We start from the raw sequence: 18,274 nt of genomic DNA, 5'->3' as shown, positions 1-18,274 counted from the left end.
ACTTATAAATTAACTGTTTACAAAAAGTTTGAATTTTTTGAAATACTAAGGCTTTTCTACCTCAGAAATATATTGCCTTAGCTATATTTGGCAAAACTTATAGGAATTTTGGTCATCAATGCTCTTCAACTTCGCACTTTATTTGGCCTTTTTAACTTTTATGGATTCGAGCGTTACTGATGAGTCTTGTGTAGACGAAACGCGCGTCTGACGTAAATACAAATTTTAATCCCAGAATCTATGATGAGTTTATTGATAGACATTTATATAGTATTCCGTTAAATTAAAATTCAATATTACTTTAGCCTTTAAAGGCAAGAATAGTTACCTTCAATATGTAGTGAATAATGTAAATATATAAATCCTTCTTAATTATTAAAGTTAAGTTTAAATCAAAGAGCTGAATAGCTCTGAGGGAAAAGACGGCCCTTGTCTCCCTTTTTTATTTGGGAGGGGGATATCTTTTGATAGTCTTCATATAAAGAATGAAAAAAGGAATAGCTAGAACATGTAGAAAGGTTGACAATATTGAAGTCAATTGTTGTTTTTTAATCTAATTTTGTTTCCTTAGTTTAGGATTCAATTTGGACCAAGAGATCTGCATCTTCTAAATCTAAACATTCAATTAAAGTTGATAGTTAATTATGTAAAATTCAACTGATTTCTGTCATTTATTTATTTCAACAACAATTACAATGTTTTCTGAAATCTTAATTGTGTACCACTGAACTGCCGGCTAGGCCATTTTCCATTTTTTTTGTGACAGTACTCTAGGGTTTTTTCTTAAGAAAGTTAAGACTGAAAAATCCATTTAGTTTTAAATTTCAATTGATAAAGTTCCCAGTTACAACTCTCATCACAGGGGTATTAATAAAAAATAATATGATTGATGTCAACTGTGTGAAGCTTGTTTCCAGATCCAACATTTTGAAATATTTGTAAATTTCATGAATAAATAGGTTTAAACTATAAAATGCAACTTTTTTTAAATTATTTTTTTTTACCATTACAATGATTTATTTGTTGGTACACACAATTAAGTTTTAATGGGAGAATACTAATCAAATACTAAATGTCACATTTTAATTTTTATTTTAGTGGATAATTACTCATCAATTGGGGTGCTCCTGATTTGGAGGAAGATTCACAAAACAGGATTTTACAGAAAAAATGAAAAAAAAATCGTTTCTCTCCCTAATCTCATGTAGCTCCACGATCTTTGTTTACTTTGAAAGTTGTTGACCTACAAATTAAAGTATTGCGTGTTGATGTTTGAATCATCTACAGCAAACATAATTATGTTTAAATTTAACAAATAACAATTTATAATTAGTGCACGAACTCTGAGAATGATTTAAATAACCAGTGAAGGATATCCCTGCTTCTGCATAGTGTGGCATTCCAACAATGACGTCATTATAAAATATAATGTAGGTTGGATATGTTTAGAATATCTGGTCATACTGATTTTTCCGGAGTGTAAAAGAAACGTAAATAGTGTAAAAGAGAGCTCAAAATACGATACTTTCGCTAGAAACAGAAGGGAAATGTGTAGAAAAGTGTTTAAAGTCAATTTATTCATTTGTGTGTTTCCTTCTCATCAATCTCAGTAAGATTTGTTGGGGGTTTTTCACACTATAAAAACAAAATGAATGATGTGAGGGAATGTCACTTTGATGAACCCTATAGGGGATTGACGGCTTGAAGTCGTCTTTCCCCCCAAAATGTGCTGGCCTGTAGATTTAAATAGATACTGATGTACCATGAGCACTTTACAATTTATTACTCGTCAGTTTTGCTTCAAACCACAAACTTAAGCTGCCAGTGCTGAAAATTCTCATCAATTCTTTCCACGTTTAATGGACTACAATTAGACGCAGGGAAAAACCAAATTGCACCATTTGAACTAAGCTAGTGCTTTTAAAATTGACAAGTATGAATGTGCATCATTTTTTGAGTTAACATGGACATGGTTTAAAATAGATCATGTATTTAGGGAACATTTTTTGTACATTTTGAAATGTAGTTTAACGTCAGGAAGATGTTGTTTGACTTAAGCATGCAGTTACATGTTATGAAATAAAATGCTCTGACTTAACAAAATACGTCTAATGAAATATTTTTTTGTTTAAATATTTACTTTTCGTCTAAATTGTTCGGTATCCAGATTTATAGTGGTTCATGCGATCTTTAACTTCAGAAAAGGGGAGATACCAAGGGGACGTCCAAAACTCAAGAGAATCAGTCAGAATTGCTCGCAGGCTGTTTAATGCCATTCGATTAAAATTTTGGCAGATCGGGAAGCCATATTGAAAACGACTAGTGTCATTATTATTCAAACACATTTTGTGATCATTATGGTTTTAATTTCCAAGTTTCACATCACCTCTCTTATGGTATGATTCTTGAATTCCCATTAGTTCGGTAAAAAAATTACAACGCCAGAAGATTTAAAAACTTACGCTTAATGTAGTTTTCGTTCGTTACCACTCTTTTTCTTATATTTAAGGAATGATTGTAATATTGTTTCTGTCTATGAAGAAATAACATAAAAATGTGGTGCACACTGAATAACGCACGTAGCGGTTTATTCTAAAGCGTGCATCTTATTTTTGATGTTATTTCGAATAGAAAGACAAAAATATTACAGTCAATTCTTATATTGTAATTCTAAATTTCATTTTTAACCGGAGTAAATCATGAAAAAACGTTGATGACGTCATGGCCATATGACAAATTTATGTCTATGAGCTGATAAACAAAACAACGTCAGTCAATCAGAAGACGCGTTGCATCCAAAATCAAATTATTTTAAAATAAATTCAAGATTCTTGTCTAAATCTAGAGGTAACACATTTTTTTTCAAAAGGGAAAACAAAATTGATAGTATACCACGGGCAAACAAACAATTTTGTTCCAATAAAACTCGACACCACAATGGCCAAAAAGACAAACAACAAAAACTAAACATTACCTTAACTGTTGATTTCAATGCTTTTAAAGTGTTTACGCTTTTGAGACTGTAATTTGATTAGAGACTCTCCGTTTTGAATTTTCCTTGGTGTTCGTTTTGTTATTTGTTTTTTTACACTGATTAAGAACTGTTTTGAGATTTAGTTGTCACGACGACAACTGAACTTCATTTTAACTGTGAATGTACATTTTTGTTGTAATCAGATATGTAAATGGAATTATGTTATTATGTAAAACACTGCGTACAACAAATCAATTTATTGAAATCATATTGTATAAATGATTTACTGCTAAAAAAGACTATATAAACATTAAATCTTTAAAGGAAATTGTAAGCTTGATTTTACTCAGTGTGCTAAGTAGTACAACCTGTTTTAAGGTTCTAATTGAGACTTCAACTGAAAAAGATGGATTTGACATAGGGCAGACATTGCAACAGGCTACCTATGGGTTCAATATAGAGTTGTTGTCAAGTTTGTACAGAACTCAAAGGGCGTTAGATTTCGAGCGTATCACCTTAGTTCAACTAATGCATTGGCTATCAGATATGTTTTCCTCTTGTTCCGTTGATTAATTACGTTTTATTTTTATATTTTCATGAACTCCATAGCATGTCATCTCATGTAATTAACGGTTTATTGTCAATACAGTTTACGACAACACTTAATCTAGAAAATAATGTGTAGTTCAAATCAAATACGCATTGTAATACATGTTCAAAAAGCAAGTATATAACTGATTTATGCAATTATTTTGACATGTTAGAATAAATAATGCAATATGCATTAACAAATCTATATATAATGGATAAAATATTATATTTTATTACTGGTATTCCACAAAGCAATACATTGGTGTGAAAAACACATAAAATACCGAGTAACATACTCAATGGCGTCAGGAGGAGAACAAAACACTTCCTTTTCCACACTCGAAAAAAGTAAAACCCTATTGAGTAGGTTTAAGAGAAGTTAACTTTATAACATATTTTCACATCAACTCGCTTATAGAACTGTTTTTGCACCATTCATTATATAAGTGTAAGAAATATGCTCTGATAAGTGATCGCCATCAGTTCGGTAAAAAATTACTATGCCAGAAGAAGAAACAACTTAAGCTTAAAGTAATCTTCTTTTGTTAGCACATTTTTTTTTTTAATTTGAAAATAAATTCAAAACTTTAACTTTTTCAACATTCCAGAATTCTTGACAAAAACTACAATAAAATTCGTTAAAAAAGGAAGACAAAAAAGACAGTTTTTCACAGGCATTCAAAAAATCTTTAGTCCAATAAAAAACGACAGCACAGTGGCCAAAAGACAAACAACAAATACTTAAACATTACGTTACTGTGGTTTTCCATTCGTTTGATGTGTTTAAGTTTTTGATGTTGCCATTCGATAAGTAACTTAAACATTACGTTACTGTGGTTTTCCATTCGTTTGATGTGTTTAAGTTTTTGATGTTGCCATTCGATAAGTAACTTAAACATTACGTTACTGTGGTTTTCCATTCGTTTGATGTGTTTAAGTTTTTGATGTTGCCATTCGATAAGTAACTTAAACATTACGTTACTGTGGTTTTCCATTCGTTTGATGTGTTTAAGTTTTTGATGTTGCCATTCGATAAGTAACTTAAACATTACGTTACTGTGGTTTTCCATTCGTTTGATGTGTTAAGTTTTTGATGTTGCCATTCGATAAGTAACTTAAACATTACGTTACTGTGGTTTTCCATTCGTTAGATGTGTTTAAGTTTTTGATGTTGCCATTCGATAAGTAACTTAAACATTACGTTACTGTGGTTTTCCATTCGTTTGATGTGTTTAAGTTTTTGATGTTGCCATTCGATAAGTAACTTAAACATTACGTTACTGTGGTTTTCCATTCGTTTGATGTGTTTAAGTTTTTGATGTTGCCATTCGATAAGTAACTTAAACATTACGTTACTGTGGTTTTCCATTCGTTTGATGTGTTTAAGTTTTTGATGTTGCCATTCGATAAGTAACTTAAACATTACGTTACTGTGGTTTTCCATTCGTTTGATGTGTTTAAGTTTTTGATGTTGCCATTCGATAAGTAACTTAAACATTACGTTACTGTGGTTTTCCATTCGTTTGATGTGTTTAAGTTTTTGATGTTGCCATTCGATAAGTAACTTAAACATTACGTTACTGTGGTTTTCCATTCGTTTGATGTGTTAAGTTTTTGATGTTGCCATTCGATAAGTAACTTAAACATTACGTTACTGTGGTTTTCCATTCGTTAGATGTGTTTAAGTTTTTGATGTTGCCATTCGATAAGTAACTTAAACATTACGTTACTGTGGTTTTCCATTCGTTTGATGTGTTTAAGTTTTTGATGTTGCCATTCGATAAGTAACTTAAACATTACGTTACTGTGGTTTTCCATTCGTTTGATGTGTTTAAGTTTTTGATGTTGCCATTCGATAAGTAACTTAAACATTACGTTACTGTGGTTTTCCATTCGTTTGATGTGTTTAAGTTTTTGATGTTGCCATTCGATAAGTGACTTAAACATTACGTTACTGTGGTTTTCCATTCGTTCGATGTGTTAAAGTTTTTGATGTTGCCATTCGATAAGTAAATTAAACATTACGTTACTGTGGTTTTCCATTCGTTTGATGTGTTAAGTTTTTGATGTTGCCATTCGATAAGTAACTTAAACATTACGTTACTGTGGTTTTCCATTCGTTTGATGTGTTTAAGTTTTTGATGTTGCCATTCGATAAGTAACTTAAACATTACGTTACTGTGGTTTTCCATTCGTTTGATGTGTTTTTAAGTTTTTGATGTTGCCATTCGATAAGTGACTTAAACATTACGTTACTGTGGTTTTCCATTCGTTTGATGTGTTTAAGTTTTTGATGTTGCCATTCGATAAGTGACTTAAACATTACGTTACTGTGGTTTTCCATTCGTTTGATGTGTTTAAGTTTTTGATGTTGCCATTCGATAAGAGACTTAAACATTACGTTACTGTGGTTTTCCATTCGTTTGATGTGTTTAAGTTTTTGATGTTGCCATTCGATAAGTGACTTTCCATTTTTAAAATATTCTTTAGAGTGCGGTATTAATGATATTTTTCTTTTTACACTGTCTAAGAATTGTTTTGTGATTAAGTTGTCACGACTACAACCGAACTTCATTTCAACTGTGAATGTACATTTGTGTTGTAAGCAGATATGTAAATGGAATTATATTATTTATGTAAAACACTGGAAATCAATTTATTGAAACCATATTGTAATTATGATTTACAGCAAAAACAAGACTATTTAATTTTACAGTAAGAATCAAGCTTTCCTTACCTATAGACATTAAATCTTTTAAGGCAATTGTAAATTTGATTTTACTCAGTGCTATTTTTTTTTTTTTTGTTTTTTTTGTTTTACTTAAAAGGAATTATTTGAAGAGAGAATACACTGGTCAATATGTAACGGCAAAACAAAAACACAAAAAAGAAACAAACAAAACAAAACCTATATGTATGTTCTAAGATTTTAATCCATCTTTAGGGTATGACCAGTAATAAATAAATTTATTGTGTTACAACGAAATATTTGCGCCAAGCGGACAGTCCCCCCTCTAGAATGAGTTTAACTTCGGACGTGGATGGGATCGCGCAATCAATTTTCAAATCTCTAGTCACTTAACAATACTGAGTGTCATGTCAATTCAATTTCATAATTCTATTCCATAGAAACACATACATGCATTGCCATTTGAGGATCAACAGCAGCACCAAATGAACATATCTGAATGTAATACCTGTTACCTATCTGTATGCTACTTTCAAGCAAATTATTCGCGTTGTTCATATTTTTTCCTGTGATTGTTATTTGAACTCACTTCAACAGATTGCTTGACAGGTCAATCAAGTACTTCATACAATAAACCTAGATTCTGCAAGACTGATTTCTATTTATCGTATTTTCTTGTAATCTAATTTTTGGATTATATTCAAGTAAATATGACTCCAAAGAGCCTGAGACAATAATTTAATAGTTTTTGTCTCATAAATAATGACTGGAGATATGGACGGAGAAAAATCAATAGAAATTAATGAACAAACAATACAAACATCGGCAATGGCATACCGAGCATGGATTATATAATTAATGCATATCGTATTTTATGCAGCAAAAAAACTGTTCTTTATGACATTACAACTGCCGTCATGTTTGTTATGTAATTATAGCGGCTACAGTTATTAAATACGAAAACACTTTTCATTCTTGCTAAAGTGCACCGAAAACAAATATGTCATTTGCAACCAGTTAGTCCATTGAATAACAATAATTGTTGAATAATACTGCTAACGCGAATTGTTTTGTTTTCTTTGAAATTTAAAAGGACACGAAAATATAAAATCAGAATGACTATTGCATGTATAAAAGTGCATACCTATTATGATTGATTGATTGGTTTTTGTTAAAGCATGGAAATACTTCCATGTTTAAACATACCGTTAAGCATATAAAAACAGGAGGAAATATGCAAAATTAACAACAAGATAATTCACAAATAGTAATTGTATAGTTATGTTGAAGGAGAAAACATTTTTTGTGTTTTTTTTTTTTAGAAAAATAATGAGTATCATCTCCAACATAAAATGCATAAGAGTTCAAGAAGAAATCAGATTGAGTTTTCATAAGCACCATGGATCCTCTTTTAATTTCTATTTGTAAGTTTTAACTATCAATGCGAGACCAAGGTAATGAACATAACGTTCATTTTTCTTCGTGTAATTAATAAAATTGCAGAAACCATATTGAAATGATAAACATCACAAAATCCATTCGTAGGAATGAATGACATTAATAAATAATGTTTATTGAACATGTGTTACATTACCTGCTTCATTTGATAAATGTGCGACAGTTTTCGATAGACATCTTTAACTGCTATGTATGCCGGAAACTTTCATGGTTAGAATATTAAACATAACAGTAACTTTTTGATAGCGGAATAATTATATATGAAAGTAATAACTGCGTTTTTTTAAAGGAAGTTGTATTCTTCATTATAGATTTAGCTTGATTTACTGATAATTTGTTAACAGAAATGACTTTCCAGACGACTTAAGCAATTCAAATTGGAAATAAGTATTGGCCAAATTCTTTTCAAAATACTAGTACCCTAAAACTGTGTTTTCCTCCAGCCAAGCTTCAGTAAACTGGAACATTCACTATCATGACAGTTTTCAGTAAACATACGAAATAAGAAAGGGAATTGTATCATGTCTTTGTATTGGCCAGTTAATTTTGAAAAATAATCGATGTCGAATTTCGAATATAATTATACAACTGAATGTCTATTAAAATCATTATTAATCTTTTTACAACTTGTATGAAAAAATATGTTTCCATTGTGAACGCATCTTTAAACATTATAAATTCATTTAGTTTTTTTTTCCCCATACGTTATTTTCTAGCTGAATTGAACAAGCTGGTGTCAACAGCATGTCGCCTCACCTGCTTTATTGAGTTTAATTGATGGTAAGACATTTTTAATAAAAGATGTTAAATTTATATTTATAACAATAATTTTCATTGCTATATTGGCTAGACTATCCAACCTTAAAATAACCTTTTGATACCAGAATAAAGTATGAGTTTAACTGTCTTCGATGTAATTACGGACATTGTCAATGAGATTTTCGCCTCGCTATGAGAATTTTTGCTTGGTTACCCTACTGACATATGTGAGTGATACTGATTAGCCGGATAACAAAAGCAACACAAAAGGTGAAGTGGGTGATTATCGACGTAGGATCAATACATAAAGCGTGTAACAAGTGTGCTTCAACAAGTGAAATCTGTTGTTCTAATACAATATCAATTGCTTTTGTTGTTCACAGATTATTTTGATCTATAGCTAAAGTGTTTAAGCAGATGTTTTGCAAAGCACGTTAAGGCTGTATAGTCGATATATATTTTTTTTTAATTCGAGATGTATAAGCTCAAATCCATGATTTGAGGTTAGAGGGGTTGAATTCTAACAGTTTTCTCATGCGGATCTTCGGGAATTTTTTGTTAACGTTTTCTATGCTTAAAAAAATATTTACCCCATATCTTTAAAATTCAGTACATGTTTTAATCATTCACAAATTGTTTAACTTATCAGTTTGCCGTACAATTATAATCGAAAGTTCAACGCAAAGATATCCATGTTTGTTAAAAACATATTGATAGACAAAAAATTAACAACCAGAAAATATGTTTTTTGTTATGCAAAACTTTGGTTTTGTTCGCTAAACCTGAACAGATTGAATTCTGCAGTTGCACAATTTTGTTATTGTATATTACGATGTGTATATTACAAGACGAAGAGGGTTACCAGCAGTTCAGATTTTATAATATTACAATAGTTAATCAGAGATAATTGCAAACAAACATACACGATGTTAATGATCAGTAATACATATGTACTATTAACCACCAGATAGACAGTTTATTACCAGCTATCATTACATCAGATTCAACAGGTTCTCATTTAAAAACAAATGTTTTGCTATCGTTAACAGCAGATGTTATTGTCTGTTCCAATTGCCATTACAATGCAATATATATTGCTGTACAGTAGATTCAGATCGGTGTTCTTTATTGCATCTGCATAACCCATAGCCGGTAATAAGGTGTGAGATACCTAATACAAATATCAAAAAGGATGTGGCGTCAGGTCTTCAAAATACAGATATTGATGTACAGAGGACTCAGATCTGAGTAATATAAACTGTTGCATCTGCAAAGTCAATACATGTAGCCGGTAATCGGGTTTGAGATACTTCATACAAATATCAAAAAGTATATTACGTCAGGTCTTCCAACTAATAAACCTTTATACATGTAGGCATAGGAATAGTCTCCGTTCTTACTTTTGTGTACAAAACGTTTATCACCCCAAACTTTCTCTTTTTTGTATTTAAAGGTTATTTAGAAAATCGTATGCATTGATTTATCATTAATCATTTTAATGCTTTTCAAAACATCAGCAATTTATGTCAATTTCATAAATGCAATAATAAATATTTAGTACTGTTCAATGCTAACTGCGAGTGCTAATTTTCGATTGTGACAGTCAATATGTTACGTGAAGTCAATTCTTAAATACATTCGTTAAAATGTAGTTGTTATATTCAATAAGTCGTATAAATGGAAGTATCTGACAAAATATTGATTATAACTATCGATTTTAATATGTCCTGAATCCTTTGACACTACTTAAAAGGACAGCAATACACATCATTATGATGTGTATGCTCTGTTAAACAAATAGAAAATTATACTTGGTTAATTACAAATGGTATTGCTTCAAATATTCAATTAACTAATTTAATGGTTCATTCTCTGTTTTTTCTTTAGTCAATTGTACAACTAATTATTTTTAAAGATACTATCAAAGAGTAATGAATTCCTATATCAATCAACATGCTTTCGGTGTATGTACGTTAGTACCACTATCAACAAATATAAGTCACACTTCTTCAGTGAGCAATCTGTGCTATGGGTATGGAGACCAATGTGTACAAACAACTTCAAAGTAGCTTATGTGGTGTTGGTTTTACACTTTATGCATTACACCTAGTTATATACTAGCTGGTTATTATTGAAACCATTGTTTTTAATTTAAAAAAAATCACCCCAGTTATTCAACATGTTTTTCTTTTATCTAAAATTAAAGCAAACAAAAGGTTAGGTTTGCATGTAATGCTTAACCTACAAAAATGTTTTTTTATATGCCTTTGTTAGTTTCGAAACTATTGGTGGAAACTAAAGTGATGTGATACAAAAGGCCAATTCAAAACCATATAGTAGAACACAAAACTGACAAGGTCATGGACAGAAGAGTGACGTCATAGTCCATAAAACACTACAAAGAAAATAAACAATGAACAACACGAATCCTACTTCCGGGTATGAACTCCCTGGAAGGTTACTTAAGACCGCAGTCGAACACATCGCCAAGAACGCGGTTCGAACTCAAACATCCGGGTTAACAAGCCATGGATCACTGTAGATGGAACTACTATTCGAACACTTAATTCAAGTTTAAATTACTATTAAACGACTCGAAACTGATTTCAAATGAAGAAAACATTCATAATTTAAGTTATTTCTTTTAGTACAAAGGTTCATGATTAAATCTATAAGGTTGACAAACTAGTAATTCACACAATATACCTGTGAACATCTTATCTTAATAGTTGCATTTTTTTATTTATAAGTTTATCATGACACTCAGCTGATATTTTCAATACTTAGATTATCATGATTATGTAACAGAGCATGTGGTTTTAAATTATTTATGTATTTTACATCCAATTCAACAAATGAGACAGCACTTGTTGCTCGTATCTAAATTATTTAACCGTAATGTAATGTTAATTCATTTTGTATAAGATGTATTTAATTCATTATAAACTTAATATGTCTATAATAAATATTATGCTGCGAGCTTAAATTGCATGGGAACAACTACTAGTAGTTGGAATATTAAAGTCCGGCCGGCCGAAGATCGAGTACACGATCTATTGAACCACGAACGAAAAATATTCCACGCAATAAATAACAACGGTAAGTGCTTCATGCAGTAGTTGAAGTGGTTATTTATATCTATTGCACATATTTCGTTTATGGTAGAAGCTTTACTGAAGGGATATAAAGATGCAATATGCATGCACCAATGCAATGCAAAGTAAGACGCTTAAATCTATCCCAAAATAAAACAGATAATTTATCGATGATACAAACTATCCAGCAGAGATTAAAAAAAAAGTAAACAACTTCTAGTTATCCATTACACAACATTGCGTTTATCTTATATCTCACTAAGTAACATTTATTTGAACGGGAAAAATCCCAGACTTACCTTTTTGAAAAAATTTCAGTATGATCCAATTTAGAAGACAGCATTTGTAACGTGTGACAAGCTTTTCTAGAAAGGACGTTTTTCTTTGCTGCGCTGGTTCATTTTCCTTCAACGGAGATTTCATGGTAAACTTTCGTTCCATTGTTGTTAGACAATTTAGTAGCAGACACTTTTTTGAGTTGTTAATGTTATTAATATGACTTAAAAAAGCGATTCTGTTATTTCTGACAACAGATATTTTGATATGATAGTATTTACTTGGCATTTTCTCTTCGACTCATTAGCCATTTCTATAAATGTGTCTACCTGTTTAGGTAATAACCATACGGATATTAGTAACTCGAACCTAACTGTCAACTATGTGATCTGTCGTATTAGATCTAGACTTATCAATATTTTATTGAAAAAATACTTGATTTCTGTCTTTAAAATGACTAAACGACGTCTTAAAGCTTATTAATAAGCTGATAATCATAAGACTAGATGAACAAGAAATATGGCACCGATGATTCTCTGCGATGATTTCAGTCTTGCAGATAACTCTAAACGTACGTCAAATTAACTTGTCGCTTTTTGAGGAAAAAAAATAAGCAGACGCTTGTCGGCGGATTCACTAATTTAAATAAGATCTTTAACGAAATCTTGATTGAATTTGTCAAATTCGCTCTCAACTAAACAGATTAATCAATTTCCATTATAACAAGAGACACGACGTTTGCCCCAACTCAGCCTTAGAAGTATGTCTACTAATTTGGTGCAGCTTTTAATGAAGGTTTTGGAATGTTTCATGAAATCAAAAGTCCCTCGAGCCAGCAACCAATCGAATCAACAGCACGGTAAACTTTGACGTTTGGTAACTTTATTCTAACCAGCGTGGGAATCAACCGTCGATAAGATTGAAACATTAATTTACGAGTTACAATAGTTCTAATGATGTCTATTATTATTTGTGAAATATATCAATATATTATTGGATCCTTTTCCGTAATTTCTATAATTTGAAAATTATAAAAAAAAAATATTCAGAATGCGCTCGGTTTAACTCCTTTCAACAATGCATGTACGACATGCAGAATATGCACTATGATCCAAGTCTCAAACACACTGGTCAAAAAATGAAATTTCCTCACTATTTTATATGAAATATGATCCTATTTTTCAATCCACACAAATAACTGCTTTTATAAAAACAACAGCGTACTTATGATTTCACAAACTATTTGTTTTCTCATGAAATTGTTTTAAAAAAATTCTATTGTTACACTGTAGGTATAACACCAGTACTTGATCTTAATATCAAGAACAAATGTATGTTTATATTAATATATGCAAACATAATACTCCAGATTGATTCCAGACAAAATTGCTATAAAGGCTAATGATAATTGTATATCGATAATCGGTTTATGTCCTGTGTAAAAAATCATACATAGACATCGCTGTCAATTATTTCTGATTTATTCGATTTTCTTCATTTATTATAAATAATATTTATATTAATAATACGTAAACTTGTCAACTGTTAAATGGAATTTGCAATTATGTCCCTCAATTTGCAATTTTTTAAATGTCACAATTCTATATAGAATAATAATCGAAGTCACTAAACAAAATGTGTTTAATTGTCTTTACATTATGCATTTAAAATTTATTTTGTTGCACTTGAATCGGAATATTGAATATTTAATGGACAGGAAATCGAAATACATTTTTATAATTATTTAAACAAAACTCCACAAGAAATAAATCACATCAGAAAGAAAAGAAATAAAAAAAAAATGCGTTATATAGGAAAACATAAATATTTACAACTTTATAGAAAAAATACATATACTTGAACTATTTCAATACTTTTAATATATGAACCTCAAATTATTCAAAATTACCGAGCTCCGAGAGCAACAGAAACGGCAAGTCCCTAGCTTTTCAAATGGAGAAATCAAAAGTACAAACGAATGGAAACAGTCATTTCCATTTATAGAACTTTTAAAATTATAAACAACATAGCTCCTGTGTGCTTACAAAATTTGGTGAATGTCAAAAAATTTAAATATTCTTTCAGGTATTTAAATATTTTTGAAATTCCACAGGTAAAGTCAACCCGTTACGGTAAAAAAAATCGTTCAAATTTGCTGCTGCTACTTTTAGGGAACAGCCTTCCAACCCATTTCAGGACTGAAAACAGTTTTTCACACTTTAAAAGTCTTGTTCAGTCCTGGAACGGTTTGGAATGTCGCTGTTCTGCATGCAAATAATTCTTGAGCTGTTTATTATTTATGCTGCTTTAGGTTGCTCTGGTCAAGCATGTTTTTACTTCATTTGAAAATTTGTTGCTTATTTTTATTGCATGCTATGTATGTGAGATTTGAACTTTGTATTACAGGTTGTTTTTAATGTCAAAATGCACTGTTTTTATGTTATTTATTTGTTTTTATATTCGATCAAAAGCTCCTTAGAGCTTGTGTTGCTTATTTGGACTTATGCCGAATCAAAATAAATTTTTCTTATCTTATCTTATCTTATCTTATCTTAACATGGTTTTAAATCTAGAACCCTCTCACTTGTATATATGATTTAGATTGACAAGTCAAGAAAAACTGAACACAGTGAAAGATAAAGTTATTAAGGATAAATGAAATATCATGATAGTATGAAAACAATCGATTTTAACCTGATCATGCTGGTGTAATTCATGTGCTAACTCTTGTGAAAATTCCATTATACTATGTGACTGGTAATCACGGCACGCTTAGTATGAGATGCTTTTGCTATTGACACCTTTAATACAGCCTCTTTCGGAGTTTAGTCGCAGTTACCAATTTCTACCTGCTTATTGTTGCATATTGAATCATAGACTTTTATTTTCGTGAACTTTAGTAAACTTCTTATAGATGTAGTCGTTAAAGCAATCATCACAAAATTAATCTTTCTAATCTGATATTTACCTCCAAATGGCTTTATATAGATCTAGAATTCAAAAGTCAAACACCATAACTATTTTGTTGCAATTCTTATCATTCACGATTAACAAAAGTCAAGAAAACACATTTTATCTTGCCTCCTATACATTTCTAGGAATATGATTGGTTAAAAGCGTCCTCGTGGAAACCGTGTATATTTAATATTAGGTTAGTTGGGAGGCGGGGCTTATTTCATACACGGTTAGTAGTGGAGTTACGTCCCTTTATATTCCATATAAAGTAATAAGGAGGCGGGGCTTATTTCATACACGGTTAGTAGTGATGTTACGTCCCTTTAGAAAAACAAAACAGTACTGAGAAAAAAATCTTAAAGGTTTCAACAGACGAAGAAAGTGACGATAAAGTGAATTAAATTCACAAAACACATTTAAATCTAACAAGTTGTCATTGTTGACATCTGCTTTTGTAGGATCAAAGGAAGTAGTTTCTTAATCATGTTAATGCTAACTGTATTTAAGACTTGCTCATTTTGATAGGTCACTAGTCTAAATGTTACACGTTAAGATAGTCGGTAAGATAATTTGACATAATACGCTTCGCTCTCATCCCATATGGAATTTACTGACCCCATATATGCCGTATTAGGTCACTAGCACACCATATAACTAATATTATATTTTTTTGTTTAAAACTAGCATAATATAGGAATTAATGTGACTCTAATTTGCAATTCGGAAAAACTTTGTTCCATTTATTCATGTATATTATACATGTACGTAAAGTACTTAAGTCAACACAATTTCGGTGCCAAAAATACAAAATGAGCAAAAAAGTACTGCATGCAGTCTTTGACTCACACTTCACATAAATTAGTTTTTTTTATCATATCTACTCCAAGCTATTATGGTCGATCAAATATCGATTAACAAACCATCTGTCTTAATTCTAATTAGATAGTTATTCATATAGAATATACACGGCATTGCGTCATTCGCACTTCAAGTATCCTACACGGTCTCATTATCATGATGCAAGTGTCATCAAAGTACTAACTGTGGAACGTTTTACACAATGTTCAGTAATAAAGTCTTCCTGGTCGCTGCTGGAAGTAAAAAAAAACAAATATGGAAGCCAAATACAAATAGAATACTCAGAATAGACAACCAAAATCAACACCAGGGCATGAAAAAAGAAGACAAACAAACAATAAATTGCATCGAGAAGTTAAAATAGAGAACTACGCATCCACAAAAAATCTGTATGGTGTTCATAATCTTATTCTGTTGGATGTCGGATCCTTTGTTTCGGTATTTAAAGAAAAATGTACCTAGCAGTGCATTCATTGAAAGAACGATTACTACATACATATTAACATGATATGTTTCCTGCGAAATTTGGATGATATGACTTGACACTTGCAGTACACTTATTTACTGTGAATGCGGAGGACAACAGTCAACGCTTGCAGCACTTGAAACGTGCAATCAAGTACTCTTTACTGCGCAACACGGTTACATTTGATACACAAATGTAACACTGGTAGTGCGCTTAACGCAAAAATAGGATATCAGAACTGGAAACTGGCAGTGCATATGGTTACAGTGCAGCGTGGATATTAACACTGGACGTTTACGTCGCAGACGTGGGAGTTTAGAAAACGAAATTAAAACTAAAGTTTCGTTTATTTTTTATTTCTCAAATGCCTTTAAACATATGTTACTTATACCATGTATTTTCAAGCCATTCACACAATCCGTGAATTGAAGTCGACATCTTGTAAATCAAAAGGTCTGTTAAAACTCAATTCGATTTAAATTAATTCTTGTCTAATATGTCTAAATATGTAAGCATAATGATGATTAAGAATAATATAAATCTTAACAATAATGATGATTTGAAAGATATCAATAAAGACCCTTTAAAATCCGAAAAAGAGGCTCGCATGCAATCTTATATATAACATTTAAAGCCTATTTATCCTTTCTCTTTATATACTTCAAAACTCTGCATGTCATGTTCTTCTGGAATTCTAGAAACACATTCCGAAAGGATAACCAAACTTAAATCGGATTAGTAGAATGTCGTAAATCATTGTACGTTTTAACTGCATTTAATGAGTACTTGTCTTGCTACTCGAACCAAAATCTCTCTTGACTTTTCGTTCACGCAGAAGGATTTCTTCAATTGGAAATATTTGAATGTCATATAGTTTTTACCTATATATTTGATATCGTATCATCATAGTAGATATTTTATTTTATATAATATAGAGCGTATTATCCGCTATAAGATAATTGCCTTTCATGGCTGTATTTGAGTTCTTACTAGCTGACGACATTTGTTCACGACGGATCAAATTACGAGGACAAAGACAGCAAAGTTTTGTCTGAGACATACACCAATGCTATTTACTACAAGGCTATTGAGAACTTAATAAAGTTGTTTGATGGCTTCAAGGAGAAATGATATACGTTGCCACGACATAAACAACATTGCTTTCTATAAGAAACACATTTGTTTGTCGATCAAGATTCAGTATACGCATTGTTATTATTAAAAGCCAGTGGTTCTATAAGTATAGCACTAAGTGGATGTGATACATGTTGTAACAACAGCAACAATAATTAACTCAGATAATTTAAGATTGAGTAACGAAAGCTGTGGGAAATTGTAATATTACAAATTAAACTGGAAAATAATTAGTGCACGTTTATAAACTTAAATTTAGTTTATATTCAAATATTTTCTTTTCACAACCATTGTCTATTAAATGTGAGACTTTCGTTACTTGAAGATCCTAATATAGACTTTTTTTGAGAGCTTAGATCATATTTTAGGTAGGGACAACAAAGTATTGTTTTTACGACCAGGAAACAAAAAACAACATTAAAAGCTGCATTCACATTTTAGCCTTTATTTTTTTGTGTTCTCCAAAATAATCAACAGTAACTCATTGACAAAAGCAATAATACGTCATTTTGAAAATGTAAAAGCAAAGCAATAAACAATTTAAAAAAAACATCAGTGTAAAACCAAAAATCTAGATCAAACGTGAAAAATGAAATGGTTTATGATATAATTAACAATGTCACGAACATATGAGACAAGATCTACCTATAAATGCTGGTATATTATGTAACATAAGGGTTATGTTATGTAATAGAAAGAAGATTTGCAGGACTTAATGATGTATTCATTTCCATCCTAAATCAGAATGAGGCCAACCGATAAACCAGCTTATCTTCATATGTTGATGCATTTTGTTTTAAAGAAATTCTTATAAGGTTTTGACATTTATTGGGATAGTGGTTAGAGTTTTCGATAACGCAATTTAACCGATTTATATTAAATTGTGTTGGCTAAAAAATAAGTCATGATATACTTAATTTTGCAAAGGTGCAGATTTTTTGGTGTTAAATAAAATGTCCATTGACGTCAAACAATAACATTCTTCTCTAAATAGCTTAAAAGCCAATTGATTGAGTATC

At 30.9% G+C, this 18,274-nt stretch overlaps 1 protein-coding gene across 4 annotated transcripts in view; it reads right to left on the bottom strand.

Moving 5' to 3' along the window:
* The window catches only part of LOC143072964 (Kv channel-interacting protein 4-like), a 207,789-nt gene that overhangs the window by 101,416 nt on the left and 88,099 nt on the right, over positions 1-18,274 (bottom strand). Inside the window, exon 1 of one of the 4 annotated variants that reach the window (XM_076248146.1) lies at positions 11,866-13,130. The exons of the other annotated variants lie outside the window; for them this stretch is intronic. Coding sequence (XP_076104261.1) covers positions 11,866-12,130 — 265 coding nt within the window. The 5' untranslated portion in view covers positions 12,131-13,130. Of the gene's footprint in view, positions 1-11,865; positions 13,131-18,274 lie in introns of those variants that run through there. 4 annotated transcript variants of the gene reach the window in all.

Source organism: Mytilus galloprovincialis, chromosome 4 (assembly GCF_965363235.1).
Source record: "Mytilus galloprovincialis chromosome 4, xbMytGall1.hap1.1, whole genome shotgun sequence".
In the NCBI taxonomy this organism is placed as follows: Eukaryota; Metazoa; Mollusca; class Bivalvia; order Mytilida; family Mytilidae; genus Mytilus; species Mytilus galloprovincialis.
Note: the sequence above shows the minus strand (reverse complement) of the source record. Positions and strands in the feature narration are given on the sequence as shown.